Source organism: Oryza brachyantha, chromosome 1, assembly GCF_000231095.2.
Source record: "Oryza brachyantha chromosome 1, ObraRS2, whole genome shotgun sequence".
NCBI classification, from domain to species: domain Eukaryota; kingdom Viridiplantae; phylum Streptophyta; class Magnoliopsida; order Poales; family Poaceae; genus Oryza; species Oryza brachyantha.
The window spans coordinates 24,867,235-24,889,554 of record NC_023163.2 but is presented as its reverse complement, the minus strand read 5'-3'; the positions used below and the strand labels follow the sequence as shown (position 1 = coordinate 24,889,554).

Below are 22,320 nucleotides of genomic sequence, written 5' to 3'. Positions count from 1 at the left end.
GTATTTATTTAACTAACGAATAAATTACATAATATGTACCAATAATATGTATAATCATCTTGTATATATATCCCTAAAAGTTATAAATGGTACCAAATTAATTAGAACGTCTACCATACGGTATACCGTCCGAACAAAATATGTAAACAGAACAACGAAAAAAACACCGCGTCTGCGCGCCTCCGAGCGTCCGCGTGCCTCTATGTGTCTACCCACTTTCGCATGTCGCTATGCAGTGCGCCGCCACGTGCCGCACGACTCCGTGCGCTGCTCTCCGTGACGCCTCCATGCTCCATCATGCCCGCACATCGCCGTGCATATCTGGTACCAGATATACCACTAGTACGATACATGTATTATCTGGTATCATACGGTCACATAATGAGGGCAGCTGGAAGAATGCCGATGGAGATTGGTGTCCAACGTGTAGGGCAGTACGAAGGAGCAGCGTCGACGTGCGAGGCAACATGGAGAAATGTTTTCGGAGCGCGAAGGAGACGACACCGACGAGCAACGTGGAGGGGCACAGAGGAGACAATGCCAGTGCGTGGGGGCGGCATCGAGGAGTGGCGTGCAAGGGCAAAAAAGTGGCGTCAGGGTGCAAGCGCGGAGGAGATGGCCCAGCCAGCAAGCAACGCTGTGAGGAGGCGCCCGCGCGAGGTACGGAGAAGACGATGCCGATGAGAAAAAAAATGATAGACCGTCCATTCATACGGTAGGCCGTTGTCTAGATTTTCTGTAAATTAATTGACATAGCCAACTATTCAGTATAAACTAACAAATATTAGCTATAATTTTTATTTTCCATAATAACCTAACCGGACAAAGTATAAACATATCCTTACATATGTATAAATCAATTTTATCAAAAACACCGTTCTCATGTCAATTTTTCCATATAAACATGTACCTACAAACTTTTTTACCTAATAAACTATTATAAATTTTATTTCACCCTCTTTATTTTACTAATGAATGTATAATCGTCCGTAAATTTATTTTTTCATCTATTTCTTACACCAAAATTCACTATAAATTAAGCTCTAACCCATATATTTTTATCAATTTTTTTAATTCTTTTCAAATTTAAACAGCTCTATCACGATATATCGAAACAGTCTCTCGGTGGAGACCACGGTTAATGTGAACGCCGGTAAAGTGCTCCGAAACGGAGTCCTGATCTCAAATTGAGGCTAGTCTAAGCAATTTTCCAGGAAGGAGCGTGCTGGGCGCTCCTGAAATCTACAGCGTGATGACAAAATCACATGAGATCCATCACAACTTCACAAGTCCCACCAAAACCCGAAACCTCTCTCCCAATCAGGGTTTAGATATCTCCGAAGCCACCATCGGACGAAATACGAATATTGCAGTTTCTCCATGGTCTCGCGCGGCGAGTAGATAGATAACTGCGGCGGCTTCTTTCCGGTTCGGTCTTCTTTATAAATCCGGCGCACCCCTCCCCTCCCCGCCACCGCCTCCGCCTCCTCCTCCTCCTTTACCCGCGCTACTCCCCTCTAATCCCCTAAACCCTAGAGTGGAATCCCCTCTCCTGCGCGGCGATCGCTGCGATCCGGTCCTACCACCCGTTCGGCGCGCCGCCGCCGTGGTAGACGACCATGGTGACCCCTCGCGCTCCCGAGGTAAGAGTCTTCTATATCCCCGCGGCACGCACCATTGCCCTGCACCGCGTGGTAGGCGTAGATGGTTTTGCGCAGCTTCTAGATGGTTCCTATTAGGGTTTGGGTGTGGGTGGTTTTATGAGCGGTGACGCACTGGAGATTTACAAGGGTTTGGGTTTTTGTTGCATGTCCTGTTTGTTGCAGCTGCTGCAGCAGGACAAGGATGAGGAGATGCTGGTGCCAGACCGGGAGGTTGTCGAGGGACCTCAGCCGATGGAAGGTGAGATTTGTTTTGTTTTTATATTTTCTCCACTGACTTTAATATGATTTATTGTTTGTCAAACTTTATTATTAATTTGATTGATTATCTTTGCTACGGTGTTAACTTATGCCAACCTTCCATTGTATGTTCCATGGGATGTCACTAGTTTCTAGAACCGCTGCTCAAAATACTACTTCCGTTCCATAACGCTAAGAGTTTCTAGCATTGACTAGATTCATATATGTACTAATGAATCTAGACATATATAAAAATAATATACATTGATCAATAGATGAATATAGGCATAGCCACAATAGCTTACAATGTGAAATAGAGGGAGTACTAGTTATTGAGTTGTGCATTTGTGCTGTACTTGTAAACTTTTGGTATATAGCTTTTTTAGTTTAACAATTACAGAGTGACAGTTTTGGCAATACGATAGGTTTTGTAAGAATTACTGATAAGTTGTGGGTATTGAAGGATGTGAGGTTTGTTTCCAGATGGTTATAGCCATTTATAATAATTATAAGTCGATAAACACAACCAGTTACGCCGGCTACCTTGGCTGTAGATTCACAAATAGTCTCATGCTAGAGTATGTGGGGATCTTAGGTTTGTCAAAAAAGCTCTGAGCTCACAAACTGCTTGAGCTCCAAACAAACTGAGCCTGAGCCGACAGATAGACTTGTGAGCTTCACTGTGCTGAGCTTGAATGCCTCGACAAACTCAACTCCCCACTTTTGGTCGAAAGGTCACAAGCTATGTTCTGCTACTTTCTTGTTTGTTTCCTCTGCACAAGCTTCTAGTAGTAGCAAACACAAGTCTTCATTAAGGTTTTCACACCCTTCAATGCTACTAGTTCCACTAAACCATCAAACATGTTTTCCAACAGAAGTTGCACGGAACAGTGTATACCTCCATCAGTACACTGGTCTGTGGCCCTTTACTTTCCCCATTAAAGCTGCGTGTACATGTCTGGCTGGTAGTATGCATTGGAATAATGTACTAGAGTAATCTACTACTTCAAGCTCGCGTGTACATGGACATGGTTGGATGTTCTTATTGCACTAAGCTTCAGAAAAACTCAAAGCTCGGATGATCCGAGCTGAACCCAACTTGACCTAACAAGGCTCAGCTCAAGCTCAGCTTGAGTCTATACTGTGCTCGAGCCTAACCGACGAGATCACTCTAGCTCGGCTTGTTGACAGCCCTAGGGAATTTTAGGGTTGTCTTGTTGGCATTATGGGATCTTCTTGCTCTCCTGTGATGTTGGCAGCTGACCGTGGAATGTGCAGTGGCCAAACATTTACTGTCACTCTCAACGAGACTCTCATGTTTGTTGGTTTGGGTGTTCTCAACTCTTACCATGGACAATGCTTTGTGGAATATGGATTTTCTTGATCAGCTAATAACTGCAGTTTGTGCATTCTGTATTTCTTTCAGATGCTGGCAATTAAACCTGGTACTTCAAAAGTGTAATATTCTAATATACTGAACATGTTATGTTTGGTGTGTTTTTTCTTTTGGTTGTGCGTTGGTGATTTTTACTCAAGTCTGGAGAACAGAAGTCATGCAATTGTTTATCTTGTTGTTTTTGTTGTTCACATATATATTTGATATTGCAGACTCAGCATCAACAGCTGAGAGTGAGCAGGTGCCAGAAACCTCTACGTCCAGATTTACGTGGACTATTAAAGAATTTTCCAAGCTCAGGCACAGAAAGCTCTACTCCGATGTTTTTGTGGTTGGCGGGTACAAATGGTTAGGAAAAACAATTTACTCTTTACTTTGTATAATTTGTATAGTGCACTTAGTCTTAGAGCTTAGTTTAATGCTCCAGTACCTCCTCGCAGGCGGGTTTTAGTGTTTCCAGGTGGAAACAATGTAGAGTCCCTTTCAATGTACCTAGATGTTGCTGATGCAAATGAGTTGCCTTATGGCTGGGGTAAAGATGCACAGTTCAGCCTTGCTGTGATCAACCAGTTAGACTGCAAGTCCTCGTTAAGAAAAGGTATTTCCTGTTATCTCTTACCAGTTAGACTGAAAGTTTTAGTTTGATATTGCCGGCAATGTAACTTTGCAAATGTAACTTTGCAGGTTTTGAACCATACCGTATATTTATGCATCCATTCATTCATAAGTTTATTCATTTTGTGTAGAAGTAAAAAATGCATTATGGCATCTGTCAGACTGTCAATGTAATTAATTTAGCTTGGTTTTCCTAAAGTTAAGAAGATGGCCTTATGAGAGATACATGCATAATTACACGATTGTTCTGTACTATATTGTGTATTATCTTCTCAAATGTGTGTCATAAGAATATTTTAAATTCCCCACAGATCAGCAGGGAAAAATTATTACCTTTTATGTGATATGATAAAGTTTTAGTTTTATATGATATGATAAAGGTTTAGTTTTATGCATAAGACCTTATGCTTTTCACCAGTCCTTTATTCATGTGTTTCCTTCCCCTCTACAGAAGCAGCACATCATTTCAATATGCGGGAAAGTGATTGGGGTTTCACTTCTTTTATGCATTTGCAAGAACTTACTGATCCTGGTAAAGGATATGTTGTAAATGATCAATGCATTATTGAGGCTGAGGTTGCTGTGCGCAAAGTTGTTGATTACTGGAACTATGACTCCAAAAAGGAGACTGGCTATGTTGGCCTTAAGAATCAAGGGGCTACGTGTTACATGAATTCTCTTCTTCAGACGCTTTTCCACATTCCCTACTTTCGAAAGGTTAGGTTAAATTTGTAAATTGTCTTTAAATTGATTTGAGGCTTATACAGAGAAATATTTTAGGCTGTGTACCATATGCCCACTACGGAAAATGATTCACCTTCTGGGAGCATCCCTTTGGCTTTGCAAAGTCTTTTCTGCAAACTTCAGCATGGTGACATTAGTGTTTCTACAAAAGAGCTTACCAAATCTTTTGGATGGGATAGTGTTGATTCTTTTCTGCAGCATGATGTTCAAGAACTGAACCGTGTTCTCTGCGAAAAACTGGAAAATAAAATGAAGGTTGGAAATATTTTTTTTATTGTTTAAGATAATAAATAGCGTTCCGTTGATGTACAACTACTCTCTTGTTTCAGGGAACTACTGTGGAAGGAACAATCCAAAAACTATTTGAAGGTCACCATATGAATTATATTGAGTGCATTAATGTTGACTACAAATCTACAAGGAAAGAGTCATTCTATGGTAGGTGACAAGGTGAAAACTGGACTTTGTTTCTTTTTTATTTTATTCATGATTGTAGATTTATAATGTATTTTCTTAACTGTTTTCTAGATCTTGCACTTGATGTCAAGGGCTGTTCAGATGTATATGCATCATTTGATAAGTATGTTGAAGTAGAGAGGTTGGAAGGGGATAATAAATACCAGTCTGAGAAACATGGTCTGCAGGTTAGTCCCACTGACATTTCATATCCAGAACCTTCAAATACCGCAAGTCCGCAATTAACAAGTTTAAAAACTTCTTGTATATGAATTTAGTCTTTGCAGCTGTGTTAATTTGAGGAAGCACATTTTCCTTTTTTTCTATGAAAAATAATCCAGATTGTGAAGTCTTTCACATGAGCTGTGGTAACTACTCCCCCATCCTAAAATATAGCAACTTTTAGAATTCAAAATTTGTCCCAAAATATAATAACGTCATCAACTACATTCTGTTCTCAGCCAATCACAACATTCTCCCATTTAATTTCTCCACCTACATTCTCTTCACATTTAGTTACGCCTACTACCTTAATACCTGTGCCCAACCCCATAAGTTGTTATATATTGGTACTTCGGGATGGAGTAAAGCCTACTGCATATCACCTAATGTTTCTTTTGAGTTCCACCTACTATCTTAATACTTGTGCCCAACCCCATACGTTCTTATATTTTGGGATGGAGGGAGTAAAGCCTACTGCATATTATCTAAGGTTTCATTTGAGGGCCTAGGTCCAGTTTGGTTGGTTGTTTATTTTTTACCAAATATTCAAATTTTAATTATTTTTTTGAACTTGGTGGGGGTTACTGGGCCCTTACCGCTACCACACCCCAGTATTAAGCCCAGTTACTGCAGTAATTGCACAGTAACTGGCAGTAAGGTAAACCCTTGTGTGAAGTCATGAATAAGAAAAGGTCAAGGCATTTCTCTGGCGTGCATCTGGCCAGACATATCTTTCTCATGGTGGCACCAAACAGCCCCCTGGTTATATTTCTGGTACATCCACAGGGATAAGCCAGGATGTTTGGTCTTCACAAACATGTCCTAAGTGTAAAAAAAATTAAACACCATATGCTGATGGCTCACCTACTGAGGTCTAACTTGATACTGTTGCATATTGTAGAATCCACATTGAGTGGTTGGGTCGTATTATTTGCTACTTTGCCCAAATGGTGGAAGTAATTTTTCTTGGCACCGTTGTATGTATGTATTAATTGAAAAAGTTTCATCATATGTGACCATGTCAATGGCAAACATCAATGCTATTTTGCACCTCTGGGTGATCTTCAATAAATACTAAAGTTTACTAAAATATGCTTTGGTGCTCATAAGCATTATTGAACAATGAATTAGATTCTGTAGTATAATGCATTTTTATCTTCTTTTTTCAGGATGCCAAGAAAGGGATGCTTTTCATTGATTTCCCTCCAGTCCTGCAACTTCAATTAAAGCGGTTTGAATATGATTTTGTGCGGGATACCATGGTTAAGGTCTGAATTTTTTCTTTTATACCTTTTCTGGCTATTGTAGGTTTTATACCTTTTCTGACTAAATCTTCTCATTGGCTTGAAAATTCCCTATTTAGTTGCTTAAAACTAGGATTGCTAAAGTTTGGAGGCTCAATCATATCTTCTACTTTTGAGGAAAACACAGTACTTTTGATACACTTGGTTTTTTCTGCACTGGTTAAACTAAATTAATTTGGACAATGTAGATAAATGACCGTTACGAGTTCCCATTACAATTAGATCTCGACAAAGATGATGGAAAATACCTATCTCCAGAAGCTGATAGGAGCGTGCGTAACCTCTATACTCTTCACAGGTAGTTCTAAGCTCTCCATGTACTTTAATGTTTGTTGTTTTGTTTTATAGCGTCTCATACTCCATTAGTTATCTATTTTCTGTCAATGTTTTAAAATCTTGATTACTGATACATGTAGAAGTTATCACAGGGAAATAGATATTTGACATAAAAATATTTTGATATCACTATATGTTTACACCAACATATTATTACAAACTGACTATCAAGCATGTGTCGAAGACTATTGCAGTGCATGGGTCAGCTAGTCGTGCCTGTGTATGCTGTTTTCTCCTTTAGCCCACAGCTAGGCTGCTGTGCTGAAATTTTGCAGCAAAAAAAGCTGCAGGAAGGGGATATGCTGAAATATTTATAATACTGAAATTTTGCATAGTACCAATGTTAGGAATGATCACCTTGTTTTCTTTAGTAGTTACTTTGTTCTCATTGGTTCCAGTTTGAAGTTGCGGCCAGTGGTTATACTGATATGTTGTGGATATATGTCTTATTTGGTCATTGACATGCAATTTGCTGCACACTTGTCTTGAAATGCAGTGTACTTGTTCATAGTGGTGGAGGTCATGGTGGACACTACTACGCCTTTATACGCCCAGCTCTTTCAGATACATGGTACTTCTAAGTTAAAATATTGGAACTGCTCTTATGCACTTGCAGATGTACTTGAGATATTTCTTCAATAAATAATCGTCTTATTTTTATCCAAATTGGGCAATCGTCATTGAATAAGTTGATCCATGAAAAACGATATAAAGACCTAGTCCTTACTTTTCATTTGCTTAAATGTGGCTGCAATGAAATCCTGTTTTAATGTGTATGACTAAACTATACATATCCTACTTTCGTGCTAGGGATTGGCATGATTTTAGTTGAACACATGTACTAGGTGATTGTTGAATTTGGATGTTTCCTTTTGTATTTTTACACAGTTGAATTGAAAGGTGAACTTTATTTTTGGATTTTGCCTGCTTCTGGAACTAACATTTCTCTGTTATATGGCACTCTCTTTCTAATTGTGAAACAGTATGTGTTTTATCATTTGTAGCAGTCTATTGCAGTCATAGTCAAACATTATATATCTATGAGTATGTCATTTGTTTTAATGATGTCGTGAATCATAACAGTATGTTTTGTAGTTTTTGATGTTTACATTTTGAATAGTTCTTTTTTTGTGTGTGATCATAACAAAAAAAAATTCTTGTTTATTCATTCAGCATAAACATAGGTATACAAAAAATTCGGTCCTTTTGCATTGATAGGTATACAAAATGGTCAATAAATAGCATAAACATATTGCTAGCTTGTTCAAAGGCCGTAAACAACACAGATATACCAGACGGATATGTTCTGTAATCTCCTTATGTTCATGACTATATATAATGATTAAGATATACATGGTTGGACTTCCTTAGTTGTACTGTTTCAAAAAAAAACAAATATATACCTTTTTCCTATTTTCTTTTCCCCTTGTCAACATGACTGCTGCTAATTGGAGTGTATTGGGTGGTAACTTTTTCATAAACCAATAAATACATCAATATTATATTATTATATGTTCCAATTTAGCAGGAGTACACAATGCACATTTTATACTGTTATGGAAAGTCAGTGACTCGTTGAGAGTCATTTCTATGGTTTATATTTTTATATTTGAACATCTGACTCGCATCAGAGAGCAATGCCTACATTACTGTACTTTAAAGAAAATCTTATTTTGTCGTACTTTGTAAGACTTTTATATGGATTAATATGATTTGCATGGATGTCGACTTTGCAATGGAGAATTGCATATTAACTAACATTATTTTGAAGATAAGCTTGTTAGATGATAGTTTTGTTGCTACAATTTTTTGACATTCCATTCTATAATCATCTGATGATTTTTGTAATGTTTTTACTTTAAAATTCACAATTTAGGTACAAGTTCGATGATGAACGAGTGACAAAAGAAGACATGAAACGGGCATTAGAGGAGCAGTATGGTGGTGAGGAAGAGGTATATCCATGTGAATATTGTAACCCCAAGTTAGCCTTTAACTATATAATTTTTATTCTGATTAATGTCTTCTTTTCTCGGTTACAGCTCCCACATACCAATCCTGGATTGAATACCACCCCGATTAGGTTTACCAAACACTCAAATGCATACATGCTTGTGTACATACGGGAAAGTGACAAAGAAAAAATTATTTGTGATTTAGATGAGAAAGACATACCTGAGCACCTTAAGGTAATATATGTTCCATTTCTTTTCTTGGATATTTATCACAGGCCTTGTTTTGATATCAGGAAAACCTTCTCCAGATTAGGTTGAGAAAAGAAAATGAAGAAAAGGAGTATAAGAAAAAGGAGAAAGCAGAGGCCCACATGTACACTGCATTAAAGGTTTATCTTTATATAATCCTTTGCATTATCATATAATGCCACCATTCTAGTTATTCATCTTACTCAGTGCTTCATTTTCTAGGTTGCCCGAGATTCTGATTTTGCAGAGCAAATTGGGAAACATATATATTTTGATCTTGTGGACTGTGACAAAATTAGAAGCTTCCGAGCACCGAAAAATTTGACATTAAACCAGGCCAAGGTAATTTCTCGCAAAGCCTCATGGCATATATTTGAATGAATATTTGTGCTTTTGTCCCATAACTAATTAGTTGGTAATCCTGCACGTTCTGAATTCCTCTTTTTGATATTATTGGAGTCTTATCTTGAATTCTGGTATTTTTAGTTTTCATTCTTTAAATTCAAGTGTTCTACTTTAGGCTGTTGTAGTTTAACAACCTTTTTTTACTAGAGATTGAAATTTTTCCTAGAATATAAGGACATCCCCACCTACTGTCTCATGTCAACCAATCACAACTGTTCCTCACCTCACCTTAATCTTAATATCTCCAAGAAAAAAAAAACTCCAGATGTCATTATCTTCTTGGACTGAAGGAGTAAGAGTCTGCAGGCCAAGAAACCACACTTCCCTTACTACCACACATGAAATTAAGAGATTTTGTAGTTCCTTAGGTTTGGTTGCACAAGGGGCAGGGCGCTGGATGCGGACTCACATTTGGCCAGATAGTCGGCCGCGCAGATTAAGGACATGAAGCCACAAAAAGAACTTTGCAACAAAGGGTTGTCCAGTCTTTGAAATACGCTTCCAAGGCACAAATCTGATACGCTCCACGGAAAATGTATTATATGCTTATTTGCATGTGTAGTCTCCTGAACCTGTTTGCTTCCAAAAGTGTGGTATATGATGTCAAAATTTGAATATTTTTTTACTGGAATGCCATTATGATGTCAAAAAATGTGGTATTAAAGATGTTTTCTTGTCAGGATGAGTTTTCAAAAGAATTTGGTATTCCTGTACAATCCCAACGATTTTGGTTCTGGGCTAAGCGGCTGAACAGGACATACAGGCCTCTACGGCCATTGACTCTCCAGGAGGAAGAATCTAGTGTAAGTGCAATATTGTCATTTGATTAGCTATTGGTTACTCTACATTAACTGCACGTATTTTCTACATGAAATATTCAGTCTTGATATCTTCCATTATGTATGATCGTATGTGCTTTGCTCTTGTACCAAATGTACTCCATCAACCAGTTCAGTACCATATATTTATGCCTGTTATGTTATTGGCTTCACAACGTTATTTCATCCCCACATCAACACTTTTGGCTATATCTAAAGTAATGACCAAAGTGAGCCCAATTACCAGGCTTGCCAGTTTATATCTCTAATTTTAGGGAGCTATCAGACACTTCAATACAATTTAAAAACCCACGGTCTCTCTAAATGAGTACTAATAGATACAGTTCAGTTAATTAGGATGCACCTCTGATAAGAGGATATAAGATACCAAATACGTTCCACATGGGGATACCATATCCCAGTTTGTGGAGAATGCATGTGCATTGTTCCTAAAACTCCAAATTTCATGGCTGCAGGTTATCTCGTGTTTGACATATGCATAGTTTTATAGTCTAATTTATTCAGCGTATAGAATTTGCCCGTGAAATTTGGTAACATCATGTGTACCATAAAGTTGCATTTATTGAACTTATGCACTTTCCCAATTCACAATATTATGTTGCTGAGCGGGTGTCCCTAGGAGCAGTGGACATTTTCTGTTCTTCTGGAGTGTTCAAGTAAACAGTTGTTGTTAAGTGCATGGTTTGCATATACTGGAACAAAGATATTGGTGGTTGTAGAATTGAGGTAAGCGGACAATCAATACTTCTGAGCTTGAACCTGGCTCGGAGCTTGCAAGCTTCATGATCAGAGCATGAATAGTTCAAGAACCTGGCTAGCCTCTATTACGAGCTAGGACTCATAGGGGATAAACACCGCTGGGAGAATAGCTAGGTGGTAGCAGCTGCTAAGGATGAGAGTGAAAATTTAGGTCGAGACTGACTGATTTGAACTCATTGCTTAATGAAATTGGAATCCTTAAATAAACGGTTAGGTTTAATCCTTACGAAGGGAACTAACCTAATCCTATCCTTGACTCTAATCGACGCTACAGGGACCTGTGCTAAAGTACTAAAGTATTGCAAGGGTATCGTTCACCCGTGGACCTGCCTGTAACTGCCTCGTGACCCAATGCCTTGACTGCCTGGGACCCAAGCAAAAGATGTACCTGCATAGCCAACTTCTGAGCTCCATCAACTAGTACTCTAATACTACTAGGACATTATCTAAAACAAATGGATGCTAGTACATGGTTGTCGTTCAGCCAGTCTCTTTTCACATTCAGAGCGCATCATCTATCATCTATCTCATTCAAAAAAACAATTCATTCCTCTCATGTGAGAAGCAAAGTCAGCCTATTGAGCACCCAACGAGACAGCTCGAAATTCGAGTGAGCCAAGCCCGAGTATACATATGTAAGCTTGCTTGAGCTTTGGCTTGTTGGCAGCCCTACTCTAGGTATCTTGGCTAGATTTGTGAGTTAATGGTGCAAGCAACGAATGCCCATGGGTGTTCTACTTTGATTAAGCATTTTATTACCTGTGCATATTATCTAATTCAATTCAGAGATTTGCTTTAGTTTTTGGTTTCTTATTGAGTTACCATATATTTCATCTATTAGCTCTCTTGACTCACTATTAATAAGTTTTGTTTTTGCAGATTGGACAGCTCCTAGAATATCCAAATAAATCATTCAATTCTGAATTAAGACTGTTCTTGGAGGTTGCATATGGACAGGTCAACTACCTAATCAATTGCTTTTTACTTGCTAAGTGTGTTGTAATTCATCTATTCAATTGCATTGTGTTTTGCCAAAGCGCACTGGTCCTGGTTGCTGGCATATTATCTAACCCTAACTATGGCTTGTGTGATGCAGGAAAATCATCCAATTGCTCTGCCTCCAAAGATGAAGGATGATATATTAATATTCTTCAAGCTCTATGATCCTGAAAAGGAAGAGCTAAGGTTATTCCTATTTCTGGTGCAGGCATATAGCTGTTTATTTATTTTGCTTCTATGTGTTACCTGACCAAGTGGTTGGATATTATCCCTGTTATTTTGAAATAGATATGTTGGACGACTTTTTGTGAAAGCATCAGGGAAGCCAACTGATATAGTGCATAAATTGCAAGAGATAGCAGGGTTTCAGTCGGATGAAGACATTGAACTGTATGAGGTTAGTTTACTTCTACTTGACTATCCATTAAATATTTTATAGTTCTTGTAAAACTACAATTTTTTTCCCTAAATTTTTGCAGGAGGTAAAGTTTGACCCAAATGTGATGTGCGACCGGATTGACATGAATGATTCCTTCCTTTCAAGCCAGGTTTGCTCTATGAATGTTTTGTTTTTGTAATAGATTTATTTATTCGGTTTTTCTAATAGTTTTACTTATCCTTTTGCATCCTGTTTGACTATCTGGTGTTGATTTAAGCTTGAAGATGGTGATATAATATGCTACCAAAAACGTTATTCTCCAGAAAAACTGGACCACTACCGCCATGCCGACATTCCCTCTTTCTTTGAATATATCCAAAATAGACAGGTAAATATATGAGGATTGATCATATCTGCTTTGATGTTTTTTTTTTTAAATATCTTTAATTTCTTGCCTTCTTGGATGTTGAATGTTTCTTTTTTTTTTTTTCCTTAGGACTGTTAACTTATGATTCTTTTTGTCCATCAGTCAGTAATGCTTTTCCAGTTATCCTTAGAATGCTAATAATTAGTCTGCTAATTAAAAAATAAGTAAAAAACAATAGGATTTTCCGAGTCCTGTTAGATTGTTGGAATAGTTTTTTTTGGCTTGAAATGTTTGAAGTTTTGAACATGCAATTTCTTGTTACTTCATGGGTTAGATGCTAGACTTCTGGTGTGAGAAAAGGCAACGGACCATACCTTTGCCCAAGTTGGTGGTATGGTGCTGTCCTGTTTGCATGTGACATGATCTGGGACTTCATGAGTTAGATGCTAGACTTCTGGTATGGCTTTATTCCCCCATCTATATGTTTTCCATAGGGAACATGGTGTGAGAAAAGGCAACAGACCGTACTTTTGCCCAAGTTGGTGGTATGGTGCTGTCCTGTTTGCATGTGACATGATCTGGGGGGTGTAAATATCCTATATAACTGATATGGCCTGCTTGGAGAAAGCAAGGCATGTTACACCAAAACATGCTGCTAGTTTTAAGAAAAGAAATGTGTGTAATCACACAGACAATTTATGATAGCTTTATCAATTAAACAAATAGAGAGTTGCTGTGACTCCATAGTTTAGTGCAAACCTCCTAAATGAGCTCAAATTTGCAGCAACTTGAACCGAAATTTTGATTGGTTCCTATGAGGACAATATACATATCCATGTGAAGGGCATCAACTAATATACCTGTTCTGTAAGTTATAAAAAGGGAAATTCTGAGATAGTGCTTTCAGCTTTTGTGTTCATACATTCTCTGTTCTGTATACTGTTGTCTTTGTTTTATCTTTGAAGTTGGTATTCATCCTTTTCTTTTGATGCAGTTTATTTGTGTTGGTAGTGTCTATTTTTATGCAGTATGTAAATACTAAATAAACTGTAGGTATGAAGCAAATAATTTTATTGTGTTGTGCTCCATCCATTACAAAATAGTCTTTGAAACATAGATGCTGCTTTATGTACTCAGATCTGATGATAGCTCCTTACCTGATCTCTATTTGCAGTCACACTTTATTGCTAAGTTGCCATAGCACTCCCTCCAGTTTTTTATATTTGATGCTGTTGACTTTTGAATCTTTTTTTGATCATTCGTCTTATTCAAAAAATTACGTGATTATTATTTATTTTGTTATGATTTATTTACCATTAAATAAAATTTAAGCAGGACATGCATATTTACATATTGGCACAAAAAAATTGAATAATACGAGTTGTCAAATATATGTTTAAAAGCCAACGGTGCCAAACATAAAGAATGGGAGGGTTTATTTAGTTTTGTTGGGAATAGAGCTCTAGATTGGAGCTATTATAAGAGAGTAAAGAATAAGTCATGTTTTTTTGGAAAGCTGATTGGGAGAATGTTGGCAATGCTGTGTGTGTGATTTCTTAAGATATGTGAAATCTTTTTGAAAAGTCATACATTTTTCAATGGAAGAAGTATGTGTGTGTCTGGAGTGTTGGATGTTGCTTCTTTAAGGGTACTGGGATTTATATTAAATTTGCACCAATCATCCTTTTGAACAATTCCTTTTTGCAAAACAAATTGCTGTCTGAAGCGTTTGTGTATTTCATTTATTTTATTTCCACACTGGAAATTGATTGTTGTTATCCATAGGTTGTCCATTTCAGGTTACTTGAGAAACCGAAAGAAGATGACTTCACTTTGGAGCTGTATGTGGCAGGAATCTTTTGAACACGCGTTTTGACTTGAAGCTTTTCCTTTGTATTATGACTAATTATTTTTTCCATCATCTCCCATGTTCATACTTGCGAAGTTCGAAGCGTTTCACATATGATGATGTTGTTGAGAAAGTTGCTCATCACCTTGGGCTGGATGATCCTTCCAAACTTCGCCTTACACAACACCACCCTTATACTCAGATGCCCAAATCTCACTACATTAAGTATAGATGTCTTGATCATCTTTGGGACATGCTAAGGAATGGCAATCAGGTTTGGCCGCTTTATTTAGTGTTCTGCATAGCAACCTTTGTGCCCTTTACATGAGATTTACTTATGCTTCCTGCGGTTTGGCAGATATGTGACATATTGTATTATGAGGTACTGGACATCCCTTTGCCATTACTGCAAGGCCTGATAACATTGAGAATTGCTTTTTATCATGCTACAAACAATGAGGTTTGTTTGAACTATTTTGTGCTTGTAACAACTTCTATATTTCTGATCATGTCCTGTACTAATGTTTACTTATCAGGTGTCATCTCACTTTATAAGATTGCCAAAAGGTAGCACTGTCTCTATGTTGATTGAGCATATAAAATCAAAGGTGAATCATCTGCTAGTTTTCTTTCAAACGTTGCATGTGCACAGGAATTTAATGTTGTGTTTTTCAGGTTGAGTTGTCTTATAGTGGTGCTGAATTCCGGATATTTGAGGTCTACAATAACAAGATAAGCAAGGTACTTCAACAGTTCTTTGAATTTGTTTAGAGGCTTAGTTTCAGGCTATTGACCATTACATACTTTTATTTAGATGGCCCTTTAGTTACTACTGCATAGCTCGTTTCTGAAACAGGAGGGTTTCATTGTTGTAGAAATTCAGTTCCTGCTGTGTAATAAGCAAAGATCTCTCAGTTTGGGTTGGTAGGTTCATTCACTTTGATTAGGAAGCTTAGTCGACCTGACAGGCAAATTTTCCTGGCTCTTCCAAGTTTTAGTATAATAATTTTCCACATACTTGTAGATAGTCATATCTGGATCATTAGTAAAACAAAGAAACATAAACCTTCATGCCAGAAGATGAGCATGACATAAAGAAGTTGGCTTCAACATAAAGTTTGGATATACCTTTTTTAAGTGAAAAAACATAATGGCACCATGATTTCACTTTACTATATCTGCTCTCATAATACTCCCCACGTCCCAACAATAGAGCCACCTTTGGAGGTATGTTGGAGATTAAGTAGGTATAGTGAAGTGGATGATGCTGAGCGGTTGAGATGAGGAAGCAAATGTAGGAGATTAAGTAGGTCCAGTGAAGTGAGACGATTGTGTGGTTGAGATGAGGAAACATGTGGAGAAGTTAAATAGCGAATTGTTGTGATTGGTTGACAAATTTGAATGCTAAAGGTAGCTATATTTTGGAACGGGGGTATTAGAAAACCTATCCTTTTCTTATCTTTTGTCAAGGTGATACACATATACTAAATAGTGATTGAAAACGCCTGTATTATACATGACAATCAATTGCTTCATTTAATTTTCCAGGTATTTCAACCTACAGATTCAGTTAATGAGCAAAATGGACTGCTATGTGTTGAAGAGGTATGTACTTGCTTTTGTAGAACTATTATTTAGATGTTCTGTTCTTTTAGGGTGCGTTTGGTTGGTGGTCAAGGTGGAATGAGATATGGTCATCCATGTTTTTATGTATATGGTGATCTAGATTTATGTTTGGTTGGATGGATGAAACGATCTAATATTTTATTTGGTTGGATGGATGAGGATTGATGGGATGAGCATATTTAATTACTAATAAATAATAATAATAATTAATTAGCATAAATATTATTCTAATTGGTACAAATTAACAATGAAATATATCTATCATCACTAATTAACATTAATTAAACTTGTTAATTACTAATTAATAACAAAACATGCTAATTATCACTAAACAATCACTAATGAACACCGTTAGTGAAGCTGGATGAGCTCATCCAGCCAATTTGGCCGGATACACCCATCCAACATCTTCATGGAATATTTCTCTCATGGGCCACCATATCCAGTTTCGCCCGCGAACCAAACACATGAAGAAACTGGACGGTCATCTCCCATGCAGGAAAGTCCAGCCAATCAAGCACACCCTTAAGCAATCTAGAACTCAGACTGAGAGGTACATAATCTACAGTTGGGGATGCTTTGTCAAAATGAGTGGGCTCACAACACGTCATCCCCTATATTTGAAACACAAGGAATGGGGTACCCACCAAAAAATGTGATCATCTCATGTTAGAGCCATGGAATAATCCACTCAACATACCATTAATCAGTGTATTAGCTATGGCTTACCTTTCCTTCACGCTCCTTTTGTGTTCTTCAGGTTCCTGAAGAAGAGAAAAATGCTGGCACGCAAGACCGTTTGGTTCATGTATGTCACTTCAGGAAAGATAAACAGGTATCTGCATATTTAAAGCTAATGTTTTGATGCTGCATTAATCATTTGATTTGTTTCTACGGAGCAGCACGTGAATGTTCATGTATATTTCATGATTCTAGGTATAGTTCTGAGTAAATCCAATTTTCACCTTTGGTAAGTGTGTTGAACAGTTCTTTCTAAAGCTATCCACACTTCACAACGATTAAGAAGCAGAATTTGTTGAGGTTTGCTAACTGCCTAACTTGCATGGCAGTGTGGATGTTGTATTTTAGCCTGTATACATGTGTGAAGCTTGTAATAGGAAATAAAGGCTTGCCCTTGGAAAGTTAAGCGGAAACATGTGGTAGTGCTCTGTCAATATCTCAAAGACCTGCCTGTCCTCATTGTTTTAGTCTATACTGTTCAGTTTAACTGTGGCTTATTAAAAAACACGTTTTCTTTTTGTTAAAAATGTTGGCAAGCCATAGAAACATTTCTTCTCGGATCAGTTCAAACTATTTGGCAGTAACTCTTAGCTTCTCTTGTCAAGAGATGGGACTGAACCATTATTATGCTAAGCGTCATTTCATTTCATTTTGCCAAATCATGGATTTTGTCTTGAAATGGGCCTGTTAGATGCAAGTGAAGTTTGCCAAAGAATCACCTGACCTTAATGATCTGAAGGGCTTCTACCGGTTCCTATCCTATTTTATGGTTCTATTATGAAAAATTGTTTTATTTACCTGGGCTTGTTCTACATTCTGTGATAGCTTCCGAGTGCATCTTTGATTTCTTCCTCCAGTTTGTCCTTTTCTGTGATGTTTGTTTTCTTGCGTACCATTTGGGAGAAGTAACAGTAACCTGAAATCGCTTTCATTGAATCATTGCTTCAGTCTTTTCAGCAACTGGATTACTACGGGGAACCCTTCTTTTTTCTTATCCGTGATGGTGAGGCATTATCAGATATCAAAGTGCGCATTCAGAAGAAACTTCAGGTTTCTGATGAGCAGATTGCAAAGGTACCTTTTTCAACCTTCCATCCCCGTTTGTAAACCTTCAGCGATCTTTTCCATTATCTTTTCTGGTGTATCTGATGTGGCGTTGCTTTTATCAGTGGAAATTTGCTTATATCGCTTTCAATCGCCTGGTCGGTGATTACTTTCAAGATTCAGATATCGTATTGAGCCGATTCCAGGTGGGTTAAATTCTCTTTTATGACTTCAGTTGGATAATATCTCATGTATTTGTTCTTTCTGCCTTTTTTATTTAATATAGAAAGATGTTTATGGACCTTGGGAGCAATGCCTAGGACTTGAGCACTCAAACGTCACTCTAAAAAGGTCATGCTTATCCAATCAGGTATTAAGCTTAAAACTCACCTACTATCCGATGTGAAAACAGTGGGGCATATTCTAACAGATGGAATCAATTGCAGAACCGCAATTCTTTTGATAAGGCTGTGAAGATTCTCAACTAGAGGTGGTTATATTTTATCGCATTTACGTGATGTATCCAGAGCTCTCACCTGCCAAAGTTCAAGCTAATGCGGTTACCGAGAACACCTTAATTTATTCGCACCCACCAGAGTTCAATGTCTTTGTTCTTCCAGAAATGTAGATTCATTATTTTGGTCTGTACAAGGGAGGCGTTGCATAGTGGTCTGGTGTGGTTGGTTGAAAGAGAATTTTAATCTGGTTGGATGTACAGTGTTCTTTTGTGGTGGAATTCTTCCATGTTTCTAGCTAGATTTTGACAGATGTAAATTGGGCTTGGCTGATTATCCCCGTGGTTGTTTTACCATGGGTTTTGTGGGATAACCGTTGATGCCCACATAATAGAATTGACATTTCAGGTCTAAATCAAAAGGGGGGGGGGGGGGGGGGTTCAATGGAATCTGGTTTCTTCTGTGACTCATTATCATTATATTCCTTATAATTTTGTTTTTCAAAACTACATGTTTTGAGAACTATCACAACCAACAATCAAGGCACAGCATTCTTTTCTACAAATTTAGCATAAACTAAATACGTGCCATTATTATTTAATATCTACCGTCATTAAACACCTGCGTCATTATTTTGCTATAAGTGAAACATCTTATTAATAATTGACAATATTATGAATACATATTTTATGTATATGTTCTTAGCAATTTAAAAGCAAATGTAGGAAAATAAATTACGATAAAAAAATCCTAAAATAAGTTTTAAGTTTTAGATTTTAAGTTTGACTTGTAAGAGCATCTTCAACAGCTTATTTAAATTTGGTTATTTATATCTTCATTTGGATGATCATCTAAAATAGTTTCATCCGTCATATTTTTTTTTATTTCGGCAGATCATAGTTTCATCCGTCATATTTTTTTTTATTTCGACAGATCATTCATATATAACATCCTCCACATCTAAGAATTTGCTGGAGCTTAATTTTTATTCTTCATACTCTATCTTCAGGATAAAGGATAAGATAGATGGACCGTTAGGGATGCTTTAAGCATAAGTAGAAAGGTGAGGAATATGATTACTTTGTATAATTTATAAATGTTTTGTAAAATATTAGTAGCTTATGGGTGGTATGAAGTGGTCTGTAACGATGCCTCGATAAAAGTAGGGTCGAGTTTTGAGTGCAATGTACTCCTTTTGGCCAAACCACAAATCATTGAATTTATCAAGGAAGCGGATAGGTTTTAGTTGCAAAAAGAAGGAGCCCTCCTCGCGGACGAAGCTTATAGTCGGTCAACTATTGCGAACCCCCTTCTTAGCGGTCCTTTCTATTGAATACTAAAAACAAAAGGATCGACATTTCCCTTTTCCCACGATTCAGGAACAGCCATAGAGGAGTACGTTTTATAGACGTAGAAATCCTATGATACTCGCAAAAGCTATGAAACCATTAGGAACGGCACAGCTGCCCCATTTGATTCGGTCGGCTCCTTGGAAAATGGATAGGAACAGCAAATCCTTGTTGAAGAAGATTCCTTTCGTATTTTTTTACTTGTCCACTCACCAACACTATTTTGCTATAATGACGAGTAACCAATGCTATTTTTCTATGATATGAGTATTTTGGTTATTTGGATACCTACTTAATTCTCTTTCTTGGACAATGAGAGTATGGTGGTAGGAATGTTGTCTTTTATCCATGTACAAGAAGTCAAAACCTTAGTAACTCAAGATGTACCATGAAGAGCTATCCATGTTTGATAAGTCAAAACCTTAGTAGCTCAGAATATACCATGAAGAAGTGTCAATTCACTGTACCACGAAGAGGTGTTAATCCTAAAGACAACTCCAAAAATAAGAGGAGCAATCCATACATAAGATGAAGTTACCATTAATCCGTGGCTAGTTGTACTCCATAGCATTTCGTATTCATTGGTTCCATGCTATTATTTATTTCATGTTTCCTCCTTTTCTTTTCACTATGTAGTTTTTTTAAAAAAGATGCTTCTATTACTTACACAGAGGCATGAAATTTAACTATTTCTCACTCTTAGGGAAAGACATTCTTCAAATGATATCTTTCGAACTAAAGAATGTTATTGTTTGTACATGTGGATACATGTAAGTCCGCCTACATGGATAGGGGGCATAAATGATACTTCTGCCCCTATATTTCAGCTTTCAACATAAGCCATTAAACCAGTTGGTTGACCCCACGGTTGTTCCATCTAACCCCACTGAACCTAACTTCACATTGTCTCTTCATGTACCTCATTTCACGTTTGTGTCCACGTTGATAGGTTGATATGTTCCTTAGCCCATTAGTCTAACAGAATTTTGGGCCGCTGTCAATGGTAGTGATCCTTCTTGGGTCGTTCTGCCACGAGATCGGCTGAAAGGGTTTCTGTTGCCGATTGCCGAGCACGAGGATTGATTGCGTGTGCAGCGGGGTGGAGGAGGAGACGTCACCTCAATCCTGATGCAGCGGGCGGCGGCGCGCCGGCGCACGGTATGACGTGACTTGACACGTACACGAGGCACGGGAGATAGCTGACGCCGAGGTCTAATGTCTCGATGTCAAGTGACGCCGAGATCTTGCACCAGTCTATGCTCGCAGGGGTCATCGCCAACATGTTTAGGTCCAAGCTCATGGATTACGCATTTACCCGACGTGTGTTCCATCAGGCTTGATGATAAGCAATATACAGGTAAGCATTTTCTTATCTTCTTTTTTTTTTGTTACATGCTCCACTCTGCCACTTAAAAAAAATTGGAGTGGTTGGCTATATATTTATAAAAAATAATAATTTATGAATAAAAACTTATATATATATTCTTAGTGATCTAAAAGACAAGATTGAAAAATAACTAAACCCTAAAATTAATTCTAAATTTAAGATTTAAAATTGCTTATAAACACAAGCAAAAGCAAAAAGATAGGGTGATGTTCATGTTATTAGTAGCGCCGTATTGACTATGTTAATCACTAATACCGCTGTCTCCGTCTCAATGTAAGTATATTTATAGTAGTACAGTAGCAAATCAGTTGTAAGAAAAAATGACTTAAATACCCTTATTTAGATCATATATGGACTGAGGTATTTAGGAATAAAATTGATAAAGAATTAAAAAATAAAGTAAATGATGAGACAACTATACTTCACGAATATACTCTTTATGAGATAAATTTAAATTCTAGAAATACAATTATTATGTGAGTAGCTACTAATATGTCAACCATCCAATGGCTAAAGTGGCACTCACTTGATCCTATTTATCTAATCAATTTGATCCTATTAGTCGTCCCATCCAATGGCTAAAGTGACACTCACTTGATCCTATTTATCTAATCAATTTGATCCTATTAGTCGTCCGTATAGCGGGACTGATTATAGGATGATCCTATTAGTCGTCCGTATAGCGGGACTGATTATAGGATGAGTAGTTGTTCCCTAGTTCGGTCGCTACTCAAAAAAGAGTTACTGGGGAATTGAACTCTGTTTGTCAGCTTGTAGATACAATCATTGTAGAACTGAGAAACTAGGGTGTCGGAGAATTAAACTACGACCCAAGCCTCCATGAGCCAATGACTAGTGAGGCGCATCCTAGCTAAGGCCATTTATATTTACATGTATTTACAAATTACACATAGGAAGTCAAACGGTGAAGAGCAGAAGTGAA

At 37.5% G+C, this 22,320-nt stretch overlaps 1 protein-coding gene across 2 annotated transcripts; it reads left to right on the top strand.

Annotated features, from left to right (window-relative positions):
• Positions 1 to 1,354: 1,354 nt before the first annotated feature.
• LOC102704860 (ubiquitin C-terminal hydrolase 13-like) lies at positions 1,355 to 19,062 on the top strand. 2 transcript variants are annotated; one of them, XM_015843675.2, is made up of 32 exons: positions 1,358 to 1,643; positions 1,827 to 1,902; positions 3,510 to 3,645; positions 3,738 to 3,895; positions 4,364 to 4,629; positions 4,693 to 4,911; positions 4,986 to 5,094; positions 5,185 to 5,300; positions 6,504 to 6,602; positions 6,827 to 6,936; positions 7,471 to 7,545; positions 8,851 to 8,929; positions 9,017 to 9,163; positions 9,238 to 9,318; positions 9,401 to 9,520; positions 10,264 to 10,386; positions 12,061 to 12,138; positions 12,278 to 12,366; positions 12,469 to 12,577; positions 12,660 to 12,728; positions 12,837 to 12,947; positions 14,712 to 14,767; positions 14,872 to 15,049; positions 15,134 to 15,235; positions 15,312 to 15,383; positions 15,451 to 15,516; positions 16,324 to 16,380; positions 17,162 to 17,236; positions 18,091 to 18,216; positions 18,312 to 18,392; positions 18,473 to 18,556; positions 18,633 to 19,062. In XM_015843675.2, exons 1-32 carry the CDS (start codon positions 1,620 to 1,622, stop codon positions 18,672 to 18,674), a joined length of 3,333 nt encoding a protein of 1,110 aa, XP_015699161.1. In that variant the 5' UTR covers positions 1,358 to 1,619; the 3' UTR covers positions 18,675 to 19,062. The 2 variants fall into 2 exon arrangements, with proteins under 2 accessions (XP_015699160.1, XP_015699161.1); XM_015843674.2 differs by having other exon boundaries at positions 1,355 to 1,643; positions 8,851 to 9,163.
• Positions 19,063 to 22,320: the final 3,258 nt, after the last annotated feature.